We start from the raw sequence: 20,682 nt of genomic DNA on the forward strand, positions 1-20,682 counted from the left end.
AGTCTGTTTGTGTTGCTCAAAGACAAATGTGATGAGATTTGTGTTGAGTTGGAATTCCTAAGGAGAGGACTGATAGAAAGCTAAGCCATGTGCTAAGGCTTCTGGAAGCCTCTGCAGCCCAAGGAGTGGTTCACAGAAGAGTCTGCGATTGAGCAATTCAGGTGAAGATGATCAAGCCTGTCCCAGGATGGGTGACTATCCCCTAGACTAAGGAGGGCACATTTACCTCCGTCGTTATGCTAGTGGTGGAGATGGTTTGCCCAGCCAGGAGCTCCCCAAACAACCGGGTATGGTGAATGGAGCCTCAACAGCCTACAGCCACATCCCTGGTGCCAACCCTGACCCAGTGGGCTAGCAGATGCAGCTGCGGAGAGCAGAGCCTTGTCCCCCTTGACCCTGAGTAGGTCTGAATAAATTAAGTCAGGCTCACTGAATAGGTCAGACATAGAGAAAGGGTAGGGAGGCTTCCTGGAAGAGCTCAGAATTCAGGGATAAGGAAACATAATATCTCAGAGAGGATGACTGAGGGTTACAGTGAGCTAATTAATTAGCACCTTTGTATACCCAACCTCCACCTCTGGAGGAAGCAATTGATACAAGTGGATACAAGCAGATGGAGCATGGGCACTGTATTAAACCTCACTTATGTTTGAATTTAGTACTGGCTCAGTTGTGACCTTCTGGGATCTCCTGACACCTGCTGAGAACAGATGACAACAGACATTCAGAGCATCTTTGTTATGGGGCTGTGTGGTTCAGGAATTTGCCTGGTTACCTTGCCTTGTCCTGCCTAAACTCTGGAGAAGGTTCGGTCATGTAGATGACATAATGCTAACCTCTGAGTGTTCTGCAGATTTGGAAAGCTGAAGGAGACACAAACAGGTACAGTGGTACTTCCATCTACCTTACAATCCTACTGGGGCTCCGATAATTGAAAGCAAAAAGGAGGTTGTTATAACGACAACTATGAAGTTTGAGTCCAAAAGGCACCCTTCATGGATGAAAAAGGAAATAAGCCTTTTCAAGGCCATAAGATTCCTGAATGACAACCTCAATGGCTGGGGCAGGCTACCTCCCTGTGAGCTGTGGACCAGAGAAGCCCCTAAGGCCCTCCCTCAAGCCATAAAGGCTATTGCTACTACTGTTGGTTCTATGCAAGAACTACATAGTAAGACCTTGTTCCTGAAGATACCACGTGCTCATGCTTTGACTACAGGGCATGGAGAAATGAACCCGGAGTGAGCTGGAAATTCCCACTCTGCTGGCTGGCTTTCATGGTGCCAGAAGAGGCCAGGCAGGCTACTTGTGGAGAACTGCCACCAACATTCCTGCTTGTTTATAGACCTTGTGTGCTGAAACATCATGCCAGGGACGATGTGTCTGCTTGTGCAATAGTGGCTCGGCTGTCATGGGTAAGACCAATCCTCTTCCAATTCGATTTAAGGCCTGCTCCACAAGAGGAATATTCACATCTGGTACTGTAATCCAGGATAAAAACCCATTGCTAGGAAGGTCATAGGACCCAATGGGGAAGCAACTTCTATGGTTTTTCTAGATGAACGTGATGTGCCCATCAAATTGCCTTCTATACATATTGTGCCTTAACCACTGGTGAAGCTATTACTGTGGCATGCTGGCCTGTTTCTTAGCCATAGGTGGACATCTATAGTCACTCCTTTCCAAGTCTCAGGGATCACTGGAGAGGATGAGACAGAAAGAATTTAAGAGATGGAGGAATGGGTGGAGTATTGTGTAACAGTTTCCTAGGAGATTGAAACATTCCAAGCTGCAGGGAAGCTGCTTAAGCAGGAAGGCAAACAACTCAGTGTAGCTTCAGGAACTCCCTGAAACTTACAAGACTCACTCACTACACTGCCCCTGCCCTTGCTGGAGTCAATGGTAAATCTGAGAGTTCCTCTGAGAAGAGCGAATCCAAGCTGAACGGTGAAGAAGACTCTAGAGAGCAGCTGCCTGGACGAAACAGAGACCTCCTGCGCTTCCTGGAAGAGGTTTAGACCCACTGAGGAGACATCTGCAAAGACCAACCTTTCCAACCTGTTGAGCTGTCTGCAGGCTGTGCACTGTGTTCCAGGTCCCCAGATTGGTGAGCTGTCACCCTACTACGGGTAGCCTTGATGATGTGACTGTCTTTGAGTCATTTCTGTACCTGTAAGTAACGCCTCACTCCTATTCCTATAAGTAACCCCGATAAAACCAAGATGGACTTGGGTGGTAAAGGCCAGCTTGAGGCTCTGGAAGGCCTTGTGCTTCTCCCCCATTCCCTCTGCCTTGCTAAAAAACCCTTCTATTACATTCCTAAACTAGCCTCGAAGGGTCTGTTCCCTTATTTGGCCACTTCTTCCTCTGAAGGCTGACTACCAAAGTCCAGCTATCAAAGTATTGAAGTCCAGCCATCAAAAGCCCCCTTCGGCTCATCTAATTAACACGCACAATCAAAACACCCCACCGCACCCGAGCCCAATCTAACATAGCCCTAGATTTTTCTCTTAAAAGTTACACCTGCAAGGTCATTTGCTGCTATTTTTCTTCAGAAAGCAGCCATTTTAACTTTTCTTGTGAAAACAGGTTTTCCGGGGTGGCTTGTGCCTAATCAGGGGTCTGGAAGGGAACCCTGACATGCCGAGGTCTCCTTCAGGTGGTAGCTGTACATTAGAGTATAGTGGGATCCCATTCTGGGGTGTGTAGATATGTGTTTTGGGTCTCCATGACAAGTTCTGTCACACAACACCTGGTGTGTTCCCCTCCCTCCCTGTACCAGGGACTCTCGGAATAACGCATCTCTCAGCTTCTGGGGAAGAATCCTTTCTTCATGAGCTGCCCTGCAGCAATCTTTCTTTGATCTAGTTACTTGTAAGCCTCCATTTACTCATTAGTTTCCAGAAGTTTCTCAAATTTTCTGCTTGTTTGACAGTATCCTTTCTTTGCTTATGGTTCTGTTAAAGATTCCTATCACCTCTGTCATTTCCAGGGGATTTGTGAGCAGAAGTTTAGAGTACGGTACATCTCTTCTGCTGTAGCATCCCTGGAGGAGGGATCTGACCTGAGCCACTACAGTTCCTCCAGTCACCAGGGGGCGCTGCTCTGTGGCCAGTGGTTCATGTGCAGGAATCCTGGGAGCTGGGCTACAGTTGTGCCACAGGTCACCAGCTGCTGCCAGCCCAGATTGATGGCTGTGTCTCTGTTAATGGCCTCTGCTTAGAGCTCCAGTGGTTTTTAATTCCTGGATAGTGGGAAATCATGCTTTTCCACTCCAGGAAAGCACGTTGGGTGCCAGCTCGACAGAGCTCTGAGAAGAAACCATCGGAAAGACCAAGGGAGGGAGTGGAACAGGTTCAGTGAACTTCCAAAGGCAGGAAGCCATGCCTGGGTGTTAGATGCGGTCAGTCTCCCCTTCACACCATCCTCTGTCTATCATCTGCCCCCACAGGATTTGACTTCATCAGTGCCTTAGGGAACTGGACTTGTGCCAGGCTCTGACCTCATAGGAAAATGTTTGTTGGTTTGCTTGGAAGCGTGTCGTCGGGTATTCCACACTGGCCTTGGACTATCACTTAGCTAAGGATGACTTTGAGCTTGCAATCCTCCTGCCTCCAGCTCCTCAGTGCTGGGATCATGGGTATGAGGGACCACACTCGATTTATGGTGCTGGGGATCAAACTGAGGGCCTCCTGGGCAAACCTGAAGATGACTGACTGAGGTCTCTTCTGAAGCGATGCAGTCTTTGACAGAACATGTGTTGTGGTCCATGAGAATCTTTAGTAGGAAAGGAGTATTCTCCCAGGCATTGTCGTCATTGTGGGGCCATGATGCTCTGAGGGACCCATGAGGTGTGGAAGTCAACAAATCTGATGTAGAGAAAGGATCAGGGTCTCCTCTGAGATCACAGCACAGAATTGGATTCAAACCCAGGCCTTCTGGTCTGCAGAGCCCGTGATGCTACCACACTGACTTAGGTCAAACCTGCCCTTCCTAGAGTGTCTTCTCCAGACTGAAGCCCCAGCAGGGAGTCATGATTGTAGAGTTCATGGTGTGTGTGTGTGTGTGTGTGTGTGTGTGCATGCGTGTGTGTGTGAGTGTATATGTGTGCATGTGTGCGTGTGTCATGTGCTGTGCCACCCCTGTCTGAGCAATAGATAGGCTCCAGCTAGGACATGGTTCTCTGCAGGAATGGGGCACCAGCATCCCCATTACTATGGACAGATGGTTCTAGAAGTTGAGAAGGCATCAAAGCTGGAGTGGTCCTTGTTGGCATCGTAGAGTCTGTTGGGGTGAATTTGTATGGACTTGATATTGACATCTTCCAGAGGTCTTGCCTCACAGAGAGAGAGAGAGAGAGAGCATTCAGGAATCCCATAAGATGTTTTTTGTTTTTGTTTTTGAGACAGGATCTCATTTTGTGCTCTGGCTAGCTTAAAGCTTACTATGTAGACCAGGCTATCCTCAGACTATTAGAGCTCCATCTGCCTCTGCCTCCCAAGTACTTGCATGAAAAGCGTGTACCAAAAGTCCCACAAGCAACTGCTACAACTTAGTAACTGCTGGCGGCCATGTTGTGTGGATGTTAACCATGCCATCGCAGTTGACTGCTGGCAGCCATGTTGTATAGATGTTAACTGTGCCATCACAGTTGGGTCTGGTTTGTTATGATTTCTCTTTTAGGGCCTTTGGACACTGCTGGTGCGGACGTTATCTGAAGGATACTGATGCTGGTGGTGCTGTGTCCTGCGTGGCTTCAGGTTCCAGGAGCCCTGCCCAGCCCTGCACTGCACATCCCAAGGCAGTCAGGACACAGAGCCACCCATCCCCCTTATCTCCAGGGCACTGGTACCTAATCCTGAGGCTGTTCAACTCCCTCCTACGAAATGATGTAGTATTTGATAGAGACAGACATGCTCACAGCTCCATGTGCTATAAACTACCTCTGGATGGCTGATAGCACACAGAGCAAAGCACAGCTGCTATCCTGGTGTCTGCTGTTGTGTCTGCTTTAGTGACTAGTGACCGGGAGGCGGGGTGTCCATGTTCACTTCTCCCCTGAGGATTTTTTTTTTTTTTTCGAGACAGGGTTTCTCTGAGTAACTCTGGCTGTCCTGGAACTCACTTTGTAGACCAGGCTGGCCTCGAACTCAGAAATCCACCTGCCTCTGCTTCCCAAGTGCTGGGATTAAAGGCGTGCGCCACCACCGCCCAGCGCCTCCCCTGAGGATTTTCAAATCCAACGTTGCTGAACCTGTGCGTGTAGAAGGTGGCTAAGCCAGCACTAGGTATTTACTTACGACTGGGGCACCCCTCCGATCCCAAAGCCCACCAGGCCTCGGAGCACCAGGATCCAGCTATACACGGGTGCGAAGGCGCTGAGGATGCCGTAGTACAGGGTCCAGAGCACACTGATCTTCAGTCCCTGTGGAGAAGGAGACACGGAATCACAAGAGCCATGAGCACTTCCAGGTGGCTCGTGTCTACAGGCAGCTAGAGCTACCAATGAAGGATGGCACAGCTCAGACTGGGGCACCTGCTTTGGGTTCCAGCCCCGCTGTCACATTTGTTTGCTTGTTTGTTTGTTTTGGAGATAGGGTTTCTGTAGCCCTGGCTGTCCCAGAACTCACTCTGTAGAGCAGGCTGGCCTCTGCCTCCAGAGTGCTGGGATTAAAGGCATGTGGTGCCATTTTAAAAAAGATTTATTTATGTATGTGAGTACACTCCAGAATAGGACATCGGATCCCCATTAGAGATGGTTGTGAGCCACCATGTGGTTGCTGGGAATTGAACTCAGGACCTCTGGAAGAGCAGCCAGTGCTCTTAAATGCTGAGCCATCTCTTTGTCCCCCCCCCTTTTTTTTAATTAAAAAGTTACCAATGGGACTGGAGAGATAGCTGTACAGTTAGAGTTCTAGCTGTTCTTCTAGTGGACCTGGTTACGATTCTCAGCACCCAAATGATGACTCAATTGTCTGTAACTACAGTCCCAGGAGATCCCATACCTTCCTCTGACCTCCAAGGGCACTTAGACCAAAGTTAATCATGGACCCACTATGGACCGAAAACTCCCAGCTGTGAGCTAAAACAAAGCTTCATTTTTATAAGCTGAGTTGTGTCAGGCATTTGTCACAGCAAAGGGCAGCTGACTAACACTTTGTGCCTAATGCTGCCAGAGCTGAACAGCAGCCAGGGCTTCCAACACTCAGAGCTGTGCTTCAAGTGAGCGAGGCCCTTCCTCCAGGGCCTTCAGTAGCTCCCCCATTACCTCCAACAGACTGTGACCTCCTCAGGCAGGTGTAATGCAGGGCAGGTGGCGACTGAGTCAGAGAACTTGTCCGGCCAAAAGTTACCAGGACAGATCGTGGGTCCCAGTCACTAGCTACCCGGGGTTTCAAGAGAAGCCACAAACCATACGATGCTTATTTTTATGCAAGATATGTCAAAATGGAGGCAACTGATTGAGTGCCCCATAAAACCCTGCAAGGGATAAATAAAACATGGGGCTAGGGTGTAGCTGTTACGATGCGAGATTAGCATGCTGCTAGGGTTTAGCTCAGGGGCGGGACACTCCATTAGCCTGCTGCAGGCCCTGGCATCTACCCCAGCACTGAAATCTGGAACACAAGGGTATGTGTCTGTCTCTGTGTCACCAGTTTGCAAACCTTAGCCCAGAAATCCTGGGACAGTGCGTTCTTGGATTGCTCTCTGCTAGGAGGACAATGTTCACAGGTCACAGAGACTAAAGTTTCCTCATAGACAGAGTCCTAGTGTGTGCCTGGACCCTCTTCTTCCTCCTTAAAGACCCCTCTGTGCTAGATGCAGTGGTGCGCACACACTTGGGAGACTGGAGGACAAGAATTGGAAGCTTGAGGCCATCTGGGATTCACACTGAGTCCCTATCCCAAAAACAACAACAACAAAAAATAACAGCACCGTGGTGGAGTGGCCCAGTCATGCTACCCACACTCGGAACCGTAGTAACCAACTAGAATGTTCCATCGAGCATTGGCAAACACCTGTGCCTATTACACACACTTCATTTTCCTTTTTGAGACAGTCTCAGGTAGCCCAGCCTAGCCTTGGACCCACTGTGTGCTGCGGTAACCATGAACCGTTGAATCAATCTCCTGCTCCCTCCTAAGTGCTGGGGTCTGAGTGCCACCCCTGTCCAGTTTTATCCAGTGCTGACTTAGAAGATAGCCTGCTGTGTGCTGGACAAGTGCTCTACCCACTGAGCTACCCCAACCCGACATACACTTCCTGGTTGAACCCCGACCCCAAGTCACTCTTTGTCCTTCCTTTGCCACCTTTATTTTGCATGCAGGGAAATAGGCTCAGAGAGGTAAATGAACTTCCTAGAGACTGCCTGGCTCCACAAGGGTGGGAGGGTGGGGTGGGGAGTAGAACACACACACACACACACACATACACACACATGCCCTTGCCTTTCCATAACTAACATAGCCCCCAGGCTATAGGAGCTTCCATAGGACCAAAGCACCTCACTGCATGCAGACACCCACGTGGACATGGAAACCCACCACCTGGACCAGGACGGCAAGAAGCCGCTCTGTGGTTCATCCCGATGATAGGCTGCCTGCTGTGCCCAGGCTGGAGGTGGCTTCCTAATTACAGCCTGCTCCTTGCTTCTTGAGTTCGGATGGAAACTCCATCATGGAAGGAAAAGCCCTGCCATTGAGGAGACTCCTCTCCAGGATCTCTGGCTGGTCACACCAGCTGCATGTTGGTGGTAGGAAGCTTAGCTCTCCTGAGAGCAGAGCCAGCAGAACACATTTAGGGGCAGCCCTCCAACACAGCCTCATTTACGTGGGACTGATGGGCTGACATCGTTGGGGAGAGATCAGTCAGCCAAGGGCAGGGTGAAGGACATGGACTCCAGAAGCAGGCACTGGGTGTGAGTGCTGGCCGCTATGGGCAGAGGCTCGGCAAGCTCTAAGAGTAATAGACATGTATGGAATGACTTGTCCGTGCCGAGACCTTGTGTGCAAGCCCCTTCTCTCTTTGAAATCACTCCGTGGAGAGTCTGAGCCATGTCACGGATGCATGAGGATCGAGGGTCAAGGACTCTGTACCAGGAGCATCTGGACCTGACCCTGGGTAGCCTGGCCTCCGCCCATGCTTCCTTCTCCTTTGCCAAAATGAACCAAGCGTGTGGGAACTGGATGGAGCCTTAGTGGTCTCAGGTGGTGGAGCAAGGGGACTTGGAATTAACTCTGCAAGTGACAGCAATGTCAAGAGGCCGCCATCTTGTCTCCAGGCCGGTCCCTCAGCGCACTCATGTTAGACAGAAATATTCTTTGTGGTGCAGGTGCCGTATGCATCCTGGCATCTGGACAGGACTCCTGGCTTCTAACTGTAAGATGCCAGGAAGATTGTTAACACCTTCCCTCAGGTTGTGGCAACTCAGTCTGTCCCAGACATCTTCTCCCCTGTATTAAGAAGCAGTCTTCTAGGAGCTGCAGAAACAGGGTTATAATTCATATATTTTGTAAATGTCACTATTGAAAATCCATCTATGAATTTTTAAAATCCAAACTCTTGGGTCAGTGAGATGGCTCAGCAGGTCAAAGTTCCTGCCAGAAAGGACTCCCGAGATGTTCTCTTCTGACCTCTACACATGTGCTATGGTACAGGAGCGTGCACACACACACACACACACACACACACACACACACACACACACACACATACAAACACACACACACACGCACAAACACACACACCACTAAATGTAAAATAATTAAAATAAAATGAGACCAAAACTCATAGCCTTTGTGATGGTTTGTACATGCTTGGCCCCAGGGAGTGATACTATTAGAAGGTGTGGCCTTGTTGGAGTAGGTGTGTCACTGTGGGTGTGGGCTTTAAGACCCTCACCCTAACTGCCTGGAAGTCAGTATTCTGCTAGCAGCCTTCAGATGAAAATGTAGAACTCTCAGCTCCTCCTGCACCATGCCTGCCTGGATGCTGCCATGCTCCCACCTTGATGATAATGGACTGAACCTCTGAACTGTAAGCCAGTCCCAATTAAATGTTGTCCTTTGTAAGAGTTGCCTTGGTCATGTGTCTGTTCACAACAGTAAAACCCTAACTGAGACAGCCTTCTTCTCTCTCTTCTACAGGACTGCCTATGATAGATGGATATGAATCCTAGGTCTCAGTGGTAGGAGATGCACACTCTTCTGACAGAACCTCAATTGAGGACTGCTGTGAACTTTTAGGTCAGTAAAATGTTTCCCTGAGCCGTCAATGGGTCAAGTGCTTGCCTTGCGTTATGTGGTGGTCTGAATGAGAACAGCCCCCACAGGCTCATATATTTATACTTGTTCCCCAGTTGGTGGAACTATTTGGGAAGGATTAAGAGGCATGGCTTTGTTGGACGAGGTGTGTCACTGGGTGTAGGCTTTGAGATTTCAAAAGGCTCTGTCATTCCCAGTTATCCTGCCCCGCTGTCTTGTGCTTGTGGGTCAGATGCATGTTTCAGTTACTGCTTCAGCACTATGCCAGCCTGTCTGCTGTTGTGGAGGCATCAGGTCACTTACACAGTGAGGCCACACAGTCGGGAATGACCCTGAGTTCAGCTGACTCACGCCATCACAGTGACACCTGGCCTCTAGAGAAATGGTGGCTAATGTGAAGTCCAAGAAGGAATGGAAATGCAGAGAATGAATGGAGGAGCGTTATTCACCCTGCCAACTGTATGGAGCTCTTTGAGTCCAAAGTTACAGATGGAAGACTGGCTCCATACACAGAGATCATCAGAGGCCCCAGTGCAGTCTAATGAAGTGAGAGTAATATCAAATAAAAAGGGAAGCGCTCGTCCAAAGCCTTGGAGGTACCAAGGGAGGATTGTAGCAGGCCGGTGGGACTCCAGCTGCCCTTGCCCTCCACACCCCTCCCCTCCCTCATCTTCTCTCCCTGCTCCTCCCCTCTCCTGCCCCATCCCCCATTCCCTTTCTCCCCATCTCCTACCTCATTCCCTCCCCACCCCCTTCCCCACCAGCACCAATGGTGTTTTATCCCACGTGAGGCAGGATCTCTCTGTGTTGCCAGGCCGAGCTCACCCTCATTGCAAGCCTCCTGCCTGCACTGGATGCTAGGACTGTGTGTTCCACCCACCATACCAATCACAAACAGTTAAACCAGGCAGTGGTCCCAGCAGAGCAGTGGCTATGGAAGGCAGGCCAGGGAAGGCCTGCCTGGCGGACTGAGACAGGACCCTTTCCTCTAGGACAGCGGTTCTCCACCTGTGGTTTGCAACTTTTTAGACAAACCTCTATCTCCAAAAATATTCATGTTATGATTGATAACAGTAGCAAAATTACAGCTATAGAGTAGCCATGAAAATAACTTTATGGTTGTGGGTCACCACAACACGAGGAACTGTGTGAAAAGGTCACAGCGTTAGGAAGGTCGAGAACTCCTGCCCCAGGACAATAAACCCGATGTCACCTATCCTTTGGCTGCTCTGGCTTTGTGTAAAGGACACAAATTGGCATCAGGAACATCCCCTACCTCTCATGTGCCCTCTTCAGCCCACGCCCCTCCCCTGCTAAAGCCTCCAAGACTGGGCCCAGCTGCCCTATGGTGGCTGCACCTCAGTGCATGCATTGATAAGAGGAACCTTACTGTTTTCCTGCCATACTGATCCGAGATGTTTCCCCAGAGCGTGGAACTGGACATCATGCCGATGAAGACCACCTGTGGGCAGACACAGGGTTTCTGTGAACAGCACTGGACAGAAGGGACCGGCGACCTGCCTCTGATGTCACCCCCAGAGTGCCACAGAGCAGATAAACCTGCCTCTGAGCTGACATCCCTTTCTTCTTTGGGACAGCACCTGTTGGTGTAGTCCAGGCTGGCTTCAAACTCTCAATCCTCCTGCCTAGGATTACAGGGGGGAATTACCCCAGCTCCCCAGTAATCACACAGGGGGAGAGGGGAGGAGCGTGCCACTCTTATGCGCATACCTCAGTCAAAGATGCTAAGGCTCAGCAAAGGGAAGTCACATGACCAGCCTCCTACTGCTGCTGGTGTCTGGATTGTGACAGACATGATGGGTCAGGACCTGGGGTTCTACAGCTTTCTTACAGCAGAATAACAGGATGGTAGTTACAGCACCCAAGCAGGCGGGTGTGTGTGTGTTTGTTTTGTTTTCTAAAGCAGGGCCTTTCTATATAGCTTTGCCTGTCTTGGAACTCACCAGGCTGGCCTCAGACTCACAGAGATCCACCTGCCTCTGCCCCCTGAGTGCTGGGAGTAAAGGCGAGTTTGCGCTTTTGGTTTATTATGGGCGGGCTTGGACTGTATAACCCCACCTAGCTCGTCTTGAACTTGAAATTCGACAGTCACAGTTTTTGTGTGTGCAGCACTGTTCATAGCTTCTCTGTCATAATCCTCCTCCTTCCTCCCTCCTCTCCCCTCCTCCTCCCCCTCCTCTTCTTCCTCTCTTCCCTTCTCTCTTTTTGCTCCTCTTCCCTTTCTTTCCTTCCCCCTTTTCTCCCTCCTCCCTTCCTCCTCCCCTCCCTCTTTCTGCTCCTCTTCCCTTCCCTCCTCTTCCCCCTCTTCTCCCTTCTCCCCTTCCTCCTCCCTTCCCTCCTGTTCCCCCTCTTCTCCCTCCTCCCCTTCCTCCTCCCTTTCCTCCTCTTCCCCCTCTTCTCCCTCCTCCCCTTCCTCCTCCCCCCTCTTTCTGCTCATCTTTCCCTAGCCCTCCTCTTCCCCCTCTTCTCCCTCTTCCCCTTCCTCCTCCCTTCCCTCCTCTTCCCCCTCTTCTCCCTCTTCCCCTTCCTCCTCCCTTCCCTCCTCTTCCCCCTCTTCTCCCTCCTCCCCTTCCTCCTCCCTCCTCTTTCTGCTCATCTTTCCCTAGCCCTCCTCCTTTTCTCCCACCATGCTTCCTCTTCCTCTTCCCCTCTCTCCCTTTCTTTCTGCTTCAGACTTCTGACTGACCTCTCTCACCCTTGGCTTCCTTCCCTGCAAAGTGAGAGGAACCACAGAACAGCAGAGCTGTCCCCACAGGACAGAGAGGGTCAAAGAAACAATGTGTGCAAACCCCTCTGCAGTGGACATAGCTCACCAAGGGCCTTCTAAGTCTTGGTTTTGAGCTGACAACCTCACTAGAGCAACCCAGCAAAGGAAAGGCAGCCCTGTGCTTCTCTCCAGAGAGAGCCTCGGGGGAGGGGAAGAGTCTCTTATTTGCTCAGCCCCATCATTTTCACTCAGGCTGCTGGGCCTGACTCCCACTGAGCTGTGACCTCATTGCTCAAATCAGCCACATTCTGCCTTAGATGATGCTCCCGAAGAGAAGTCAGCTAAAACTGCATAATGATGAAACTTATGGTGCTCTGGGATCCATCACTATAGAGTAACTGTTCTTGGCCCCAGCTGGGCTGTGTGGCCTGGAGTAAGCAGCTCAACTTCATTTCCCACCGTGAGTAGCCATTCTAGCATAGTTATGAGGATTAAAGGGCCCAGTCCTACAAAGCTGTGCCGTGGTGGTTGGTGACAGTTGCCAACTGGACAGGTCTAGAATCGCCAGGGAGCTGAGCCTGTGGGCATGACTGTGAGGGGTTTGTAAACCCGGCTGATAGAAGTGGGAAGACCTACCCTAACGCAAGGGGAATGAATAAAGAGGAGAGATGGGGGACCTCTCTCGGCTTCCAGTGAGAATGTCCTGTGACCAGCTGCCTGACACTCCTTCGTCATGCCTTCTTCACCAAGACCGGCCAGACTGCGTCTCTCCAGACCACTAGCCTCATCGACCCTGTCTCCCTTAAGTGGCTTCTTGTCAGGGCTGCAGCCATAACAGTGAGACAAGTAGCTAAGATGTGTGTGCACTGTAGCCAACATGGCTCCCACCCTTGGCACACTAAGTGTTCAGGGAGCATTGGCTATCATGATTGCTGCACCCTTCCATCCCCTCTGAATTATCAGAGCTGAAAATGGAGGGCTCTGCCTCACTCTCCTTTAGAGCCTTGCTCCAGAGAGCACACCACTTCCCACTTATTGAGCATCTACTAACCGTTAGGGGCCACATTTCCAGCCTTCATGTCACCCTCCTGGGGGGAGGAAGGCATCTCACGCCCGAAGCTGGGAAAGGTGAGGTTTGTACGGCATACATGACACGTGCTGGTGGGTTCCAGACTTTCTGGGGTCTCACAGAGCTAAAGCACTGGGTGGGTAGAGCTGTCTGCTAACGTGCTGGGGTGCATCACAGAGGAAGAGGGCCTAGGGAAGCCGACGGACATCAGCGTTTCCATCCAGGGGGACTATGCTGGCAGATTTTATGTCAGCTTGACACAAGCTACAGTCATTTTGGGAAAGGGAACCCCAGTTGAGAAAATGCCCCTAGCAGATTGACCTGTGGGCAAACCTGTGGTCCTGCCTTCCTGCCTTCCTTCCCTTTTCTTTTCTTTCATTTTCTTTGTTTCTTTCTTTCTTTCAATTATTTATATTGGTGTTTCAAGATAGGGTTGTTTCAAGACAAGGTTTCTCTTTGAGTAGCCCCGGCTCTCCTGGAACTAGGTCTGTAGACCAGGCTGGCCTCAAGCTCAGAGAGATCCACTTGCCTCTGCCTCTCAAGTGCTGGGATTAAAGGCATGCACCATCACCGCCTGGCTTTGTGGTACATTTTCTTGACTGATGATTAATGTGGGAGGTTCTGGCTCACTGTGGGTGACCACTGCCAGGTGACCTTGGTGCTATGGGAGGTGAACTGAGCAAATCGTGAGGAACAAGACGAGAAGCTGCACTCCTCCATGGCCTGTGCTTCAGCTCCTGCCTCCAGGTTCCCACTTGGAGTTCCTGCCTGACTTCCCTCAGTGATAGGTGGCAACATGGTAAGCCAAAGTAAGCCCTGTCCTCCCCAGGTTGCTTGAGGTCATGGTGGTCATCCGACCAGTAGAAAGCCAACTGGGACAGCTTGGCTCTTTTCTGCTGAGCCCTGGAGGCAGGAGATGGGCATCATCCCACAGGACACTGGGGGAAACTGAGCTGCCAGGCCACCTACCGAAGTGAGCAGTGCCACCTGCCAGCTGGGGAGACGCCATTCGCAGTGCAGCTGAGGAGCCAGGATGCTCAGAATCATCATCTCCATGGCATCTGCCATCTGCAGGAGCAAGAGATACCGTGAGGCCACTGTGCACCCCAACCTGACTTCAAAGTGCGGCCAACCCTGCTGCTTCCTGCTGGCACCTGGCCAGACATCCTCATGCGAAAGCCTGTGGGCCTGAACCAGTGACCCACTCACGAGACAGCTCATGATGTGCTGGGTATGTCTCACTGCCTTGTGTGTCTGCTTGCTTTCAAACATTACTTTTAAATTTTGTATCTATTTCTCTTATGTGTATAGGTGTTTTGCCTGCATGTATGTCTGTACACCATGTGCATGCAGTGCCTGTGGAGGTCAGAGCATGTTGGATCCCCTGGGATTGAAGTTATAGGCAGTTGTGCAGCACCCGTGGGTGCTTGCAATTGTGGGATTTGAACCTGGGTCTTCTGGATGAACAACCAGTACTCTTAACCACTGAGCCATTTCTTTGTTCATATTTTTAAAGTTACATTTATTTATTTGTGTGTGTGTATGTGTGCATTATGTACCCCCTCATTGACCTCTTTATGTGTTTGCTCGTTGTTTTGTGAGACAGGGTCTCATATTGTATTCCAGACTGGCACAAACCACAATCTTCTTGTTTCCACCGCCTGAACACGGGGATTACAGACATGTGCCACCATGTACAGCATAATCTGCTCATGTTTTTAAAAATACAGGTCCATGGGTCAGTGAGACAGCTCAGTGGGTAAAGTGTGATGAATTCGACCCCGGGATCCATATGTTAGAAGGAAGGAACCATCTCCTGTCCCTGCAAGTTGTCCTCTGACCACCACATACATGTTCACCATGATGAGCAGACACACATATGCACACACGTACACTCTCATATACACATGCACACACATTTACAAACGTGCACACACACACATACATACTTATACAGACCGACAGACACATACAAACATACATGCACACATATTCATACATGTGTACACACTCACACACATGCACACACACATACACACATGCACAGACACACACACAATGGAGATGTGCTCCCCCCCCCCCCCATGAGCGCATCATGTGTCTAAAAGTTGAGCACATGATTTCCTGGAGCCAGGACGGTGTGGTCCTTTGTCTTTGGATGGCTGGTCATGTGTTTGTGGAGAATTGTCTTGCATATTAATTGATACTTAATGAATGCAATGTTTGAATATATTAGCACATACTAAGGAGCCTGAGTTACTAAATGCCTTGATACAACTTTATGACTAGACAGAATACTGGAAAGTTAAAAATAGCTCCACACACAGGCTGTGGAGTGTGGGGCTCAACCGAGCCCAGATGGCAAATGTTTCCTGTGTCTGTTTCCCTGGGCGGGGATATGCACCTGAAGCCCTCACCTGACAGGAGCCATGAGTCCCCAGGAAGATCCACTTCCACAGCTGGATGTTTCCTGGGGGATCGGCCATCCACATCCACCTTCCTCCCAGCATGCACCTGGGGCTATCACCACATATCAGCTTTGCTGATTGGCATCAGGCAGAAGTTATATATGGAGGAATAACTGTGTTATGTTGGTGGCTGTGGGACCCATCTTAGCAGCAGGAGGTCCTTGGGGTACGAGAGGTGCTGTGCCCAGATGTTTATTTACCCAAGCCAAGCCGGTGAGAACAGAGAGCTTCCACTGGAATCTTCCAAACCCAATGGCTTCCACCGCATCTTCCACCATGAAAGTGTCTGGGAAGGAAAAGGGGGAGGAGAGGAGGGATCAATAACACATCTCATATTTGTCATAGTGTGGCATCTGGGGTGGTCCCCAGAGAGGCTAATTAACAGCAACATGCACTGCTGTAAGAACTAACATCATAACCAGAACCTTTGGTATCACCAACATCATCACTGCTATCAATACCATCCTCACCATCATCAACATCACCATCCTCACCATCATCACCATCCTCACCATCAGCACTACCATCAACATCACCATCATCAGCATCTCGGTTGCCCTTCTCAGCCAAGTGTTCACTGATGCAACTGTCATGGATTGTGATGTCATGGGACCTCCTGAAGTTCCAGCCTCCACTTCCGTGTCATCTGAGCCTTCCCAACCGTCCCTTCTCAAGAACTTTCTAGGACCAGCATGGAGGCTGGCCACCTGGGCGCCAGGTTGATGCCTGTGCCACTGGGCTTTCTCACCATCGGTGGGATTGGCAAACTCCTTGGGGACAGCTGCTCCATCATCCAGCTCGATGGCTTCTAGGCCCACGCGGACCCCCTCTATCTGGATGTCATGCTCCCCAGAAACCGCGTCTTCCTCTGACCGAGCGCTCTCTCCTGTGCGGCGGAATTTCACCACCCTGGAGATGGAAGCAGATGTGACGGGGATGGCCAGGGCGCCCACCCAATGGCCTTGCTGCAGGGCTTTCCCACCAGAGGCAGGTAACGGGCTTTTCTCACCGTCCAGAGCTCTGGGCAGGTAGACCTGGCATTTGTGTTGAATTTGGTGGGTGGGGGATGGGGTATTGGAGTTCTGATCAGTTGACAGTTGGACAGTTGGGCTCTGCACAGAACTGGCAGCCGGAATTCTCATGTGCACAGCTGTGCCTTTGTTCTAGGCCTGGGTTCTGTTGTGACACAGGGTCAGGCATTGCCTTATCGTTCCCAGAATGCATCGGCTGGTCGTTTCCTAGCGGTGGGGAACGTCAGAGTACGTATTTACACAGACAGACCGTGATGAAGTCACCTAGCCTCTCGGGTCAACTGTTGTATGTCTCTCAGAGTGTCACCTTGAAATGTGTCTTGGCACAGTGTGGTGCCGCTTGTTTGGGTCTTTAGCCTCTGTGACACAGGTAAGGACTGGGTCACACTCAGGGCTTCTGCAGGGAAGTTGCTCTGTTAGGTGTTGATCTAAAGGGACCTAAAACTTTAAATTGGGAGAATTCACATTAAACCGCACATTCCCAGGCCTCTCAACTGAGGCAGGGACATAATTGTGTCCCAACCCTGTTCTCCTTTTCTCTAAAATGACCTCCAACCCCAAGAGTTCTCATCCCCACACTCCTGGGCTTCTCCTCACTCCCCACTGTGCCCATTTGTCTGGCCATGAAGGCATTTAAGGTTGAGACTCCAAAGAACTCCATGCTGTACCCTTCACCCCTCAAACTATGTATCTTCCCTGTCTCTCCCCCTTTCTCCCTCCCTTCCTCCCGCCATTTTTTTTTTTTTTTTTAAATAAAGACAAGGTCTCACTATGTAGCCCAGACTGGACTTGAACTTCAGAAGCCCAGACTGGACTTGAACTTCAGAGCCCACCCCCCCCACACACAGCCTCTAAGCACGTCACAGCTGTGCCTCACCACCCTGGTCCAGACTAGACTCTCTCCTGACTCGGGGGCGGGGAAGGTGGCTTCTCTGAGAGCTGTTTCTTTATCTGAAGCTCAGAACAGAGTGAGCTGTCTCCTTACAGCCTCCTCCCACCCAAACACAAGGCCCCCCCGCCGTGTCAGCCAGCCCAGGTCAGAGGTCACAGCACCAACAGTCAAGTGAGCTCTACCTCCCAGCTCCGGGGAGAGAGCTGGGCGGAGTGAGAGGTTCATGCCCATGACTGAAAAAAAATCACAAACAGCAGAGGGGCCAAGTGAGCAACTGAAGAGCAAATGGACCTGCTGTTTAAAGAGGCAGAGGGGGTGGCAAGCTCAGTACAAAGCGATGATGATGATGATGATGGTGGTGGTGGTGATGATCATTATTATTTATTGTTATTATTATTATTGCTATTGATACAATCTCATATAGTCCAGGCTGGCCCCAACTTCGTCATACAGCTGAAGATAACTCTGAACTTCAGTTCTCAGTCTTTACCCCTGAGCTCTGGGGTGCTCTGTCTATGTTGAGACTCAAACCCGAGGCTCTCAAACTCTAGGCAAGTGTTCTCCCAATTGACCATCTTGTGGTGTTCAATTCTTGAACTCTCAACTTTTGAGATGCACTGTGCTCACGCATGGAATGTTTTCTTTTACAAGCAGAGGGAAGTTGCCCTGCTTGGGAAGCTTCTAGAATACACACATGCTGGATCACAGGGACATGAGGACAGCCAGAATCTGCATCCTTAGCTACACCATGCTTGGAAAGGGGGCCAAGGGCGGGGTGGGGGGTGGCTGAGTATGAAGCCTGCAGCCAACAGCTCTGTCTCTGGCATTCCATGGGTCAGTGTGGGTGGGCCCAGTGTGCTTTGTGCAGCCTGGCTGGCATTTTCTGCCTGCTCAGTTTGCGAGGCTGATCCGAGAGATTGCTGTTATCACCATTTTACAAACAGGAACAGTGAGGCCCACATCAGTCATGTGACATGTCTATGGACACACAACTCCAGAGGCACGGAACCAGGGTCCCGGCTTGGATCTGTGTAGCTGGCTCCAAGTCCCATGTTCCAGGCACATTAGAAGCCTGGCTCTGTGCACCCCTCACCCAGGTCTGCCGTAGCTCCATGGACTCCAAACCCTTGTGGAAAATTCTTTGTGCAGAACTATTTCAAGCATATAAAATATACAGAAATCCCCTTTTTCCTTTCCATTCAACACTTCTCAAGGGCCGAGCTGTGAGATACCACCAGCCGTGGGGGTCATTTAGTTGATGCTGCGGACTTGTCCCCACACACATTCACAGGAGACTCTTCCTTGGTCATATGTGCCTTGGTATTCAAGAACAACCAGAGCTTCATTTCTTCCTCCCTCTTTGTTTGTTTTCGATGATGTCAGATGCCCATAACATGACCCTGGCCACCCCAACCAATTTAAGTGTCCTGTTCAGTAGCATATAGAGAATACTCAAAGCCGGTGCCCCCATTTCTGGACCTGGTTCACCTTTACATCTCAGACTCTGTTCCCTTGAGCCCCAACTCACCATTGCTTCTGCACCCAGCAGTCATTCTCTGTCTCTGCAGATCTGAGGCAAATCTGAGTGCCCCAGAGAGGAAGTGAACCAGTAAGATGTTAGTCCTGCTCTTTTTCAGTCCTTGGAATCGAATCTAGGGCTTTGTGCACAAGAGGCAAACACTAGATCGCTGAGATATACCTATCGTTCTTTTTACTTTTGAAATTGTCAGTTTCACTAAGATACCCAGGCTAGCCCTAAACTCACTAAGATAGCCCTAAGATAGCCAAGGCTAGCTTTGAGTTTATGGTCTTCCTGCCTCAGCTTCCTGAATGGCTAAGGTTACTGGCTTGAACCCCTCCCAAGTCCAGTTTAGATTCCCTCTCCTTTGTAAAAACTGACTAATATTCCATCGTATGGACATACCCCAGTTTGTCCGTTCACCTGCTGACGGGACTTAGGCTGCTCCCATCTTTTGTTCCTTGTGGAGAAATCAGTGACAATCATGGCCTTACAGATTTCTGAGTCCTTGATTTTTACCTCTTTGAGGGTAAAAACAGATAAATGTTTAAAATTTTGAGGAACTGCCAGTGACACGCACACCACCTAATATTCCCATGGGTTCCTGTTTCTGCGAGCGCTTGCCAGTCATTGCTCATTCCTATTTAAACGCGGACAGCTGACCAGTGCGCTGTAGTAGCCAGCTCACTGGGGCTTTTAAATTTAAAATCACATCTGTGTGTGCGCTCACACTGGCATGCACATACCATATCACTTGCTTGGAGGTCAGAGGGAAGATTTCAGGAGTCCCTTTTCTCCTTCTACCACATAGGACTCAGGCATCAAACTCAGGTTGTCAGGACTATGGCAGGAGCCCTTTCCACTGAGCCACCTCAAGGGCCTTCACTTGAGCCCCTCAGATGCCAATTTAGGAGCAATGTCTATGCCCATGCTTTAAATGATCTATTGTTCTTCAGGTTCTCTCATGTTGCCTGTGCTGTCCTCAAACTCACCTGCCTCCTGCCTCAGCCTCTGGCACAGAGGGATCTGAGTCCGGTGTCAGCATGCTTCCTGACGTTCTTCCTCATTCTGGGCAGTAGGCTCTTAACAGCTATCAAGCTTGCAAACATGTTCTTGAGTATCCGACTGATTTCTCTCCATCTGAATGTGATTGTTAGACACAGGAAGGTTTTTTTGGTGAGGTGGCCCAACGTCTGGCTTTGCTTTTCTTGTTTGTGCCTTTGTCAAGTCCAGAATAGTCACCACTGGTCATGAAGTGATCTCCTATTTTCTTCTGTTCATTCTGTGCATGCGTGTGCATGCATGTATATGTGTGTGTGTGTTCATATGTGCATACCACAGCATACCTGTGGAGGTCAGAAGACAACTTGCAGGAGTCAATTCTGTCTCTCCACCATTGAAGTCCCTAAGATTAAACTCAGGTCATCAGCCTTGGCAGCAAGCACCTTTAGCCACTGAGCCATCTTGCCAGTTCCTCTTCTAACGGTTTATGGGTTTCGTCTTTGATGAGCTTGGAGCTGAGTTTTGCAGATGGTGTACATTTAGAGCTGGCTTTTTCCCTCTCTATCCTTTCTCCGTTAGGCAGTTGTATGGCCTCATGGAAAGCCACCCACTTCCAGGGCTTCAGCTTGCTTTGTACTCTGCTGAACTGTGCATTGAGGCAAGTGTCATGCAGGTTTGGCCCGCACAGCTTCGTATCAGCTATTTTTTTTTAA

At 50.2% G+C, this 20,682-nt stretch overlaps 2 protein-coding genes and 1 long non-coding RNA gene across 12 annotated transcripts in view; 2 read left to right on the top strand and 1 right to left on the bottom strand.

The window, feature by feature from the left end:
• Svop (SV2 related protein) overlaps positions 1-20,682 on the bottom strand; it is a 76,471-nt gene that overhangs the window by 25,070 nt on the left and 30,719 nt on the right. For 2 of the 9 annotated variants that reach the window (XM_031337467.1, XM_031337466.1), the window contains exons 2-7: positions 16,535-16,763; positions 16,274-16,434; positions 15,726-15,811; positions 14,027-14,125; positions 10,651-10,722; positions 5,298-5,422 (exon numbers count right to left, since the gene is read on the bottom strand). In XM_031337467.1, the coding sequence (XP_031193327.1) occupies positions 5,298-5,422; positions 10,651-10,722; positions 14,027-14,125; positions 15,726-15,811; positions 16,274-16,434; positions 16,535-16,566 (575 nt within the window). In that variant the 5' untranslated portion in view covers positions 16,567-16,763. Of the gene's footprint in view, positions 1-5,297; positions 5,423-10,650; positions 10,723-14,026; positions 14,126-15,725; positions 15,812-16,273; positions 16,435-16,534; positions 17,001-17,433; positions 17,553-17,609; positions 17,629-18,541; positions 19,677-20,682 lie in introns of those variants that run through there. The other 7 variants (XM_031337469.1, XM_031337461.1, XM_031337464.1 and 4 more) reach the window with 6 other exon arrangements.
• On the top strand, positions 1,586-11,146 carry LOC116068216. Of its 2 annotated transcripts, none has more exons than XR_004109499.1 (3): positions 1,586-2,104; positions 9,144-9,242; positions 9,493-9,847. It is a non-coding gene; the product is annotated as an uncharacterized LOC116068216 (long non-coding RNA). The 2 variants fall into 2 exon arrangements; XR_004109498.1 differs by lacking the exon at positions 9,493-9,847 and adding an exon at positions 10,688-11,146 and having other exon boundaries at positions 1,590-2,104.
• Usp30 (ubiquitin specific peptidase 30) overlaps positions 16,159-20,682 on the top strand; it is a 63,170-nt gene continuing 58,646 nt past the window's right edge. The window contains exon 1 of the mRNA XM_031337472.1: positions 16,159-16,516. Coding sequence (XP_031193332.1) covers positions 16,482-16,516 — 35 coding nt within the window. The 5' untranslated portion in view covers positions 16,159-16,481. The remainder of the gene's footprint in view (positions 16,517-20,682) is intronic.

This window comes from Mastomys coucha, unplaced genomic scaffold (assembly GCF_008632895.1).
Source record: "Mastomys coucha isolate ucsf_1 unplaced genomic scaffold, UCSF_Mcou_1 pScaffold22, whole genome shotgun sequence".
Lineage (NCBI taxonomy): Eukaryota > Metazoa > Chordata > Mammalia > Rodentia > Muridae > Mastomys > Mastomys coucha.